We start from the raw sequence: 8,065 nt of genomic DNA, 5'->3' as shown, positions 1-8,065 counted from the left end.
CTCTCTGTCAGACTGGAGCGCAGTACCTCGATCACAGCTTATTGCAGCCTCAACCTCCTGGACTCAAGTGATCCTTCCGCCTTAGCCTCCCAAGAAGCTGGAATCACCAGCATGCGCCACAACGTCCAGCTAATTTTTTGATTTATTGTAGAAACGATATCTCACCAAATTGCCCAGACTGGTCTTGAACCCCTGAACTCAGACAATCCCCTTGCCTCCACCTCGCAAAGTGCTGGGATTACAGGCGTGAGCCACTGCGCCTGGCTGTGCCCTTTTGAGCTTCTAGATGAGGAATCAGGAAATTACAGCCACTGGCTGCTTTTGTTCTTTTGGCTTTTATACTTTTATTGTGGTAAGATACACATAACATAAAACTGGCCATCTTCACAATTTCAACAATATATATGAAACATATATATGTGTGTGTATATATATATATATATATATATATATATATATATGAAATATATTCATAATGTTGTGCAGCCATCACTACCACCCATCTCCATAACTCTTTTCATCTTGTAATACTGGAACTGTATATCCCTTAAACAATAATTTCCTATTCCCCCTGCCCCAACAACCACCATTCTACTTTCTTTCTACATGGTTTTGGCACCTCATATAAGTGGAATCATAAAGTTTTTGTCTTTTTGGGACTGGCTTATTTCACTTTGCAAAATGTCCTTAATGTTCAACTATGTTGTGGCGTATGTCAGAATTTCCTTCCTTGGTGAGGATTGAATATTCCTTTTGATGTATATATACCACATTTTATGTATCCCTTCTTCTGTTGATGAACACCTGGGTTGCCTCCATTTTAGCTATCATGAAATGTGCTGCTATAAACATGGATGTACAAATACGTCTTTAAGAGCTTGTTTTCAACTTTTTTGGAATTGACTTGCTGTATCATATGGTAATTTTATTTTTAAATTTTTGAGGCATTGCCATAGTGTTTTCCATAGTGGCTGCAACATTTTCATTCCTACCAACAGCGCACAATGGTTCCAATTTCCCCACATCCCTACCAACACTTGTTTTTGTTTGTTTGTTTTTGTTTTTTGTGGGAGTTTTGAATCACAATGTCACTGTCACCTAGGGCAAAAGGCAGTGGCACAATCACGATTCATTGCAGCCTAGACCTCCTGGGCTCACGCGATCCTTCCACCTCAGCCTCCCAAGTAACTGAGACTACAGGCACATAACACCACACCTGGCTAATTTTTAAAATTTTTTTGTAGAGATGAGGTCTCACTATGGTGCCCAGGCTAGTCTTGAACTGCTGCCTCAAGCAGTTCTCCCACTTCAGCCTCCCAAAATGCTGGGATTACAGGCATGAGCCACCGTACTTGGCTATTTTGTGCTTTTTGGTACCATCTTGATAGATGTCAGGTGGCATCTCATTAGTTTTGATTTGCATTTCTCTAATGATTAGTGATGGTGAGCATTTTTTCATGTGTGTATTGGACATATGTATCTCTTCTCTGAAGAAGTGTCTCTTCGAGTTCTTTGCCCATTTTTTTTAACTGGGTTGTTTGTTTTTTGTTGTTGCAACAGTCTCCTGTATTTGTAAATAAAGTTCTATTGGGATACAACCCTCAATTTATTCCCGTATTGTTTGTGGTTGCTTTTTCACTACAACAATGGAGTCGAGTACTTATGATAGAACCTACCTAACCCGGAAAGCCTAAAACGTTTCCTCTCCAGCCGTTACAGAAAGGGTTTGCTGACCTCTGTTCTTGATCCATGTCTACTTTGCTCTGGTTTAATTCTCTCTACTTCTCTTTTATCATAACTCCTAATTTCTATTATATTTTCCTTTTCATTTTATCCCTTTTGTCTTAAAGTTAAAGGTTAATAAATGTTTGGCTTAACTAAATTTTTATCTTAGTTTCACCAACTTTTAGCTTCGCTGAACTTTTACCTTATCGGTTTTATATTTTCAAATTAGTCGTTTACTTCTTTTTTTTTCCTATCACAACACAACCCTTCACCAGATAGTTATTTACTCTCAGTAACTTTTAGCATTACACATACTGCTCCCGTTTTATTTAACTGCAGGAAGTACAGATGCAGGCACCTTCCACACAAAGGCCCAACAAGGCTCTCCTCAGAATTTTCTCCCTGTTTTGAGCTAAGTCTCAAAGCTGTGCTTTCCCAAGTCCCAACTAACTCTCCAGCCACTGTTTGAGAAAATTGATCCTCAGGTGATTTTTCAATGAGTCCTGCTCCTTTGAGGGTGACTTGATATAAAACGTCCACAACAACTGCTGTCCACACAGATTGCTACACTGTGGCCCTGCAAACTAGGCTTCCCCATCTCAGGTCAAGTTATTCAAAGGATGACTAGAACCTCTTAAATGCTTACACCACGGAGAGCTACTGGCTCATTCTCTAAGATGTATACGTAAAATCTTCAGAACATTATTCTATATCGTCTCTGGTTATGATAATTACAAGTATATCGAGCTCTAAATTCCAATAATGGCTGTAGACGTTGGCAGAGTCTTCCCTAGAGAGAATTCTTTCAAATTTTCAAATGTGTAAAAACATTTACTGTATGTCAGGAGCTGTGATAGATATCAGAGATTTAAAAATCCAGTAAGATATGGAGTCTCTCCTCAGTGAATTTATAGTTTGAGTTGGTGTGAGAAACAAGTGCAATAATTACAATACAGTGGGATGTGTTTTATGGAGATTGAGATCAGGGAAAGCTAGAAAGATACCAGGACAGGGTAATAGAATGCAACCCTCCTGTGAACTGCTAGCCTGTTTCCTCATAGGCCCAGCACCGCTGTGAACCATGACACATGGTTCTCCAGGACATCTAGAAGGCATTCCATGATGCCAAATGAATGAGGAACTCAGGTCAGGCAGAGAAAGAACATCCTTCTGCAGACAGCCCCATGGTGAGGAACAGAGGGATGTGGACAGGGAACAGAAATGACCAAAAACGTTAGGAACCTGCCTGACCATGCACCCCCACACACACACATCCCACCCAGCCAGCCCTTGCTGTAGACAACAGAAGACAGAAGAAGACCATCAACAAGCCCAGCACTATCAGTCCTGACCCAAGAAGTCCAAGGGAGTAAGCCAAGACACAGCAGGTGTGGTTTAGGGTTTACTGGACACCAGACAGGGATGGGGTAGGGACCAAGCCGGCAGTGCTGGTCTTCCAGGGCAGGGTTGCGGAGCTCAGAGACCAGTCTGGCTCCTCAAAGGAGAGGCAACAATGGACAGGAAAGATGGTCAGGTTGGCAGGAGACCAGGAAAGGGCAACGTTAGGAGGGGGAGAGTGGGAGCTGAAGCTTTAAGGAATCGGGAAGGGATCAGGGTAGAAGGAAGGGACTCATTAAAGCCTGGGAAAGAGAAGGGAGTTGAGAAGACAGGGGAACCAGAAGACTGGAGCCGAGGTACAGGGAGTCAGGCTGGGCTTCAGGGTCTCGAGGAACAAGCTGGGCCGAGTTCTCCCACCCATCTCCTGACATCACAGGGCGTTACTTATTGTTCCATTTGGCCATCTTAGCAAACAGAGGGCCTCGGAGGAAGCGGCTGGACTTCATGTAGGCAGAGATCTTCTTTAAGCCCTGAGAAGGAAGAAAGGAAGCCAGAGCTCAGGGTCTGCTGCCGATGGAGGTTAAGTGGCGTTATTGCAGGACCCCAATGGCAGCCTTTCCATGTGGGCCCAAGGGTTGGAGCAACACAGTCTCTTGGGGTTCCCATCTCTGCTGGCTAAACTCACCCAATGACCCTGAACTAACGTCATACCTGAATGAGAGGCGTCACTGATGGAGACTCCACATACGTTTGGTGTTCTGGATGCAAGAGCAATTATTCTACAGGTTTAGGAAACCCACTCAACTACTCCCGCAAAATTGGTTCTATAATCGCCATTCCTCCCAACAAAAACTGAGGTGCACACAATTTCACAGAGCTAGTAAGTGGGTCAGGGCTGGAATGCAGCCTCGTTCTGTCTCACTCCAGTTGTGGTTTTTTCTGCCAAATTTCCCTCCTATCTCCACACCCCTCAGAAGGCCCTTTCACTCCCTGTCCGCACAAACATTCTCCTTTGTCACAGGGAGGCTTTCTGGTTTGCCTGGATTTGTACACAGAGGAGGGACCTCTAGCAGGACTCAGGGGCTCAGAACAGGACATCAGGTCTCACCCAATGAATGAAAGCAAAATTTGGATGAAAGTGTAGGGGGTGGTGAACCCGTAAAAGAAGGGATGGGCATGCTTTAATCATTAACCCTTAAACCATACAGTCTAAAGTTCTCTACCTGGTACTCGAGTCCTGTATCACTGGGCCCCAACCTACCTCATCTTCAGTCCTGCTAGCAGGGGACCAGGTGATATGACACCCAGGTGTGTTGTGCATGATCTTACCAGGACAAAGTGCTCAGAAAACGTCTAGAGTTCCAAAGAGATCCAGGCTGCCTGTGCCCAAAGAGCCAGGCCCAGGCAGGCCACAGGCTGCAGTCCTCAGCTCACCCTTCCCCTCCCCCACCTCTTACATAACCCCAAGGCCATTCAGCCTGGACCAGAACCAGAATTGATGAGAACTAGCTGAGAAAGCAGATCCCTTGCAGGGAGTGGGAAAGGAGAACAGATTCTAGGCTCAGACACCTGTAGGACTCACGCTTCAAACCCCCACATCTGGACTGAAAGAGCTATTGCTACTATCAAACACGTTGACTGCACGTGTCAGGTGATTAGTCGAGAGGTGGGGTCTCAGCTGGGCTCCCTGTCCCCAGCTAGTACCACACACTTCCCGCAGTCTGGTGCCTACAGTTCCCTAACTGCACTCACCCCAGGACAGAGGTCATCCTTGCATCTCCCACTCTGCCTGACATGGGCCTCAACAGAGGAGAAGATCAGCATACGTGAGCTAAAGTCAGCGATCGACCCCATCTCACGCCGTTGCAATATTGGAGGGAAAGAGGGGAAGGAACGTGCCCCACCTAGAACACTCCCAGTCAAAGTCCTTCAGCAGGGCAACCACACATGTACCCAGCTCCAACCACAGCCCTGGGTCTCAGAATTCCCCCGATGAGAGTCCGAATGGTAAAGAACACTCTGGGGATCAGCCAAGAATACTGTCTGTCTGATCTCCAAACAACCCTCTTATGGGTCAGCCTGTGTATTTGGAGCTCAGCATCAGTCCTACCTTGTGTCAATCGATAATGCCAGCTGCGTACACACACCTGAAATGTTCTATGACTTTCATAGTATCCTGGGTGAAACCCAGGCTTGACAAGACCTGAGGCCTTTCCTTTTGGCATCAAATAGGGAGAGCCCTGACTGCTGCCCATAGATCCAGAGGCTGACAGGGAGGCCAGCACAGCCTCGCCGGCTCTGGGACTGCAGCAAATGACCTTCTCATGCATTCTCAGCTTCCTTTTCGGTAAAATGGGAAGGAGAATTCTAATTCTGTAGGAATGTTGTAAGAATTAAATTGGACACGCTACATGTAATATGCTGAGCATAAAGACAGTGTTCAATAAATGCCTGTCATTCTTCATTTTAGCTCCAACTGGGAATGCACCACAGAGAAGGGAAAAGGAACAGCCAAGAATAAGGAGGATAAGCGGCATCACCTCAAAGCGGGACATGAAGTCCTTCAGGTTTGGAAACGCGTCCAGGCACTTCGGCTCAAATATACGGTTCTGGTCAAGGACATCATATACAAGGAAATCCACAAAGGTGATCTGCAAAGCCAAGGATAAGTTGGCTGGATCGTCCGTAACACAGGAAGGATGACAGCTCACAGTCCCCATGGCACTTCCCCTTTACCTTGTCCCCTGCAAACCAAGGTCGCTTCCCCAGGAACTGTGAGTAGAGCTTGATCTTTTCAGGGAGTCCCTCCAAGTACTCTGGCTTTAGTTTCTCCTAAAGTGGAAAACAGCTGTCACTATCTCAGCCAAGCTCCCTGCACCGAGGCAGGCCTTCCAGGGCTGTGCAGGGTCCCAGCTGGCCATGGAACAGCAGCCATCTTCCCTGCAACTGGGTCTGGGTCAGTGCCCAGGCTTCTACTTCATACATCAGCATTTATTAGACTCCTACTGGGTACTAGGCCCTATCTAAGTTCATTATGAAGCTGTCCCTGAATCTGTCACCGCTGATCTCCACACACCCCTCCTATGGGCAGACACAGGAGCGCCTGAGAACCTGGCAGTCTCTGGAGTCAACATTAGGCAGAATCATAGTTTCAAAGAACTAAAAGAGCTCAGGTCACAAGGCCCATCTGGTGGGTGGCAGAGAACTGGAATGGACATTTGAGTAGTTTCTGGAAAGATAAGGAGATTTTGAGAAGCTGAATGGAAGGAGGAAGAGGAACAAGGCCCTTTGGCTGACCCTGAGCTGCTTATCTTTAAAATGTCCTGATCCCTCTGGGTGTCCATGGGAAGCATGAGGAACGGGGTACGGCAGAATTCCAAATATGTGGGTGCTGTTCCGTTGCCCCATCTTTTATGTGTTTTGCTCATAGTTTGAATTGTGTATTCCAGGAGCGAGCAGGGGGTGTGAACCAGCCAGGAGACATGAACCGTGTCAGAGGTCAGAGGCCAAGAATGGAGGGGATTCTGAACACAAGCTTCACCATCTAGGAATTGAGTTTCCACCCTGGGGTACCTAAGATTGGTGAGAATTGATTCAGAGTCTTAATTGACAAGACATTGGAGTTATGAAAATAACTGGTGGCTGCACAGGAAACCACTCCAAGGATGAGGAGCACTGGGGAGGTCAGAAGGAGAAAAGACCGGTATAGACAGGAGTGCAAGGGTCCTGGTGCCGAATTCAAACCCTGCAGGCCCAGCCCATGGCGGGGTGGGGGAAGGTGTACTCACAAAATCTGGACTGTAGCAGACCATGGCCAGCTGCATGCGGGTGTCCATAGCCTGGTTCTCCAACATGTCCACACGAATCTTCTCCTCTTCTGTCTCCCCACCTGCCACACACACAACAGAGACTTGCGCTCAGCCTCCCCTTCCAGCCAAGCCCAGGGGAAAGCCACTGTCCCCTCACCCACCCACAGTCAGCCCCACTCACACATGTTGTGCTTGCGGGCAATGTAGCGCAGGATGGCGTTGCTCTGGGTGATCTTGTGAGCCCCGTCGATTAAGTAGGGCAGCTGATGGGCAAGCAGTAAGGTCAGTCGGGCCGCCAGGCCTTAGGCTGGGGCACAGGTGACACCTGGCACTCACTGTACCTGCCCGTGCTAGGCCCTCAGTAAGAATACTCAACAGTAGTAGATAAAAGTAGTAGATAAATGGGACATGGAATGTCATGGAAAGGCAGTGTAGAGAACCAGGCATGAGAGCAGAAGGCAGAAGGCACCTGACCCTCAACCTCTAGGCTGGGGACAGGACATGCAGTCAGAGACTCCTTGGCTTTCCCCAAAACCGCCCCCTCCCCTGCACCTACATTGGGAAAGTCCAGGCCCAGCTTGAATTTTTCATTCAGCCACTGGCTTCTGTCATAGTCAGGAGCTGTGGTGGAGAAGAGGAGGTGAAAACAAACCACCCAGAGTCCCACCCTCCTTCCTGGGTCCCTCCAAAGACTCAGTGGCAAGACCCCTAGGTCAGACGGATCTAGAATCCACCCCCACCTCCCCTACCCCCGCCTCATATTCCAAGGTTGGGGGGAAGAATCCCTGGAAGGGCTCTGGACCCCACATGACTAAGATATGCAAAGGCTTAGGCAGGTTTTAAGGGGGAACCCCTCCCAATTATCCATATGGGGGGCTCAGTAATCCCCTGTCAGTGATCTGCCTTGGAAGGTCAGCCTGCATCTTCCAAGGGTTTTAGGGATGGAACTGGCGGCACTCCCGGCAGGTGGAGGCCTGCAGAGGTAGCAACAGGTGGCCATGCAGGGGTTGCCTGGAACCAACTCAGCAGGAGAGGCCAGAGATCCGGACAAGGGGATGCCCTTACCATCCCCCATGCTGTACTTCTTTTCTTCATAGCTTGAATCTGTGTATTCCAGCAGCAGGCGGATGGCGTGGACCAGCTGAGAGAGATGGCCGGCGGCACAGGGCAGAGGCGGAGGAACCCTGATCCAT

General features: G+C 47.9%; 1 protein-coding gene across 2 annotated transcripts; it reads right to left on the bottom strand.

Annotated features, from left to right (window-relative positions):
- Positions 1-3,114: 3,114 nt before the first annotated feature.
- Positions 3,115-8,018, bottom strand: LOC103269085 (glutathione S-transferase Mu 2). 2 transcript variants are annotated; one of them, XM_021716877.1, is made up of 7 exons: positions 7,938-8,018; positions 7,429-7,493; positions 7,054-7,135; positions 6,852-6,952; positions 5,800-5,895; positions 5,604-5,714; positions 3,115-3,593 (listed from the first exon to the last, which is right to left on the bottom strand). In XM_021716877.1, the coding sequence occupies exons 1-7, from the start codon at positions 7,945-7,947 to the stop codon at positions 3,504-3,506; spliced, it is 555 nt and encodes a 184-aa protein (XP_021572552.1). In that variant the 5' UTR covers positions 7,948-8,018; the 3' UTR covers positions 3,115-3,503. The 2 variants fall into 2 exon arrangements, with proteins under 2 accessions (XP_021572552.1, XP_021572553.1); XM_021716878.1 differs by lacking the exon at positions 5,604-5,714.
- Between the last annotated feature and the right edge of the window lie 47 nt (positions 8,019-8,065).

The sequence above is a fragment of the Carlito syrichta genome, unplaced genomic scaffold (assembly GCF_000164805.1).
Source record: "Carlito syrichta isolate Samal-C Ts95f unplaced genomic scaffold, Tarsius_syrichta-2.0.1 Scaffold309076, whole genome shotgun sequence".
NCBI lineage: Eukaryota > Metazoa > Chordata > Mammalia > Primates > Tarsiidae > Carlito > Carlito syrichta.
This window is presented reverse-complemented; position numbering and strand designations above follow the sequence as displayed.

Excerpts from the sequence above, each read along its gene's own strand:
- LOC103269085 (XM_021716877.1), bottom strand. Across the intron at positions 7,136-7,428 it reads TGGGCCTGGACTTTCCCAAT|CTGCCCTACTTAATCGACGG; the intron begins GTAGGTGCAGGG and ends CTTGCCCATCAG. Across the intron at positions 5,715-5,799 it reads CTTGGTTTGCAGGGGACAAG|ATCACCTTTGTGGATTTCCT; the intron begins GTAAAGGGGAAG and ends TTGGCTTTGCAG.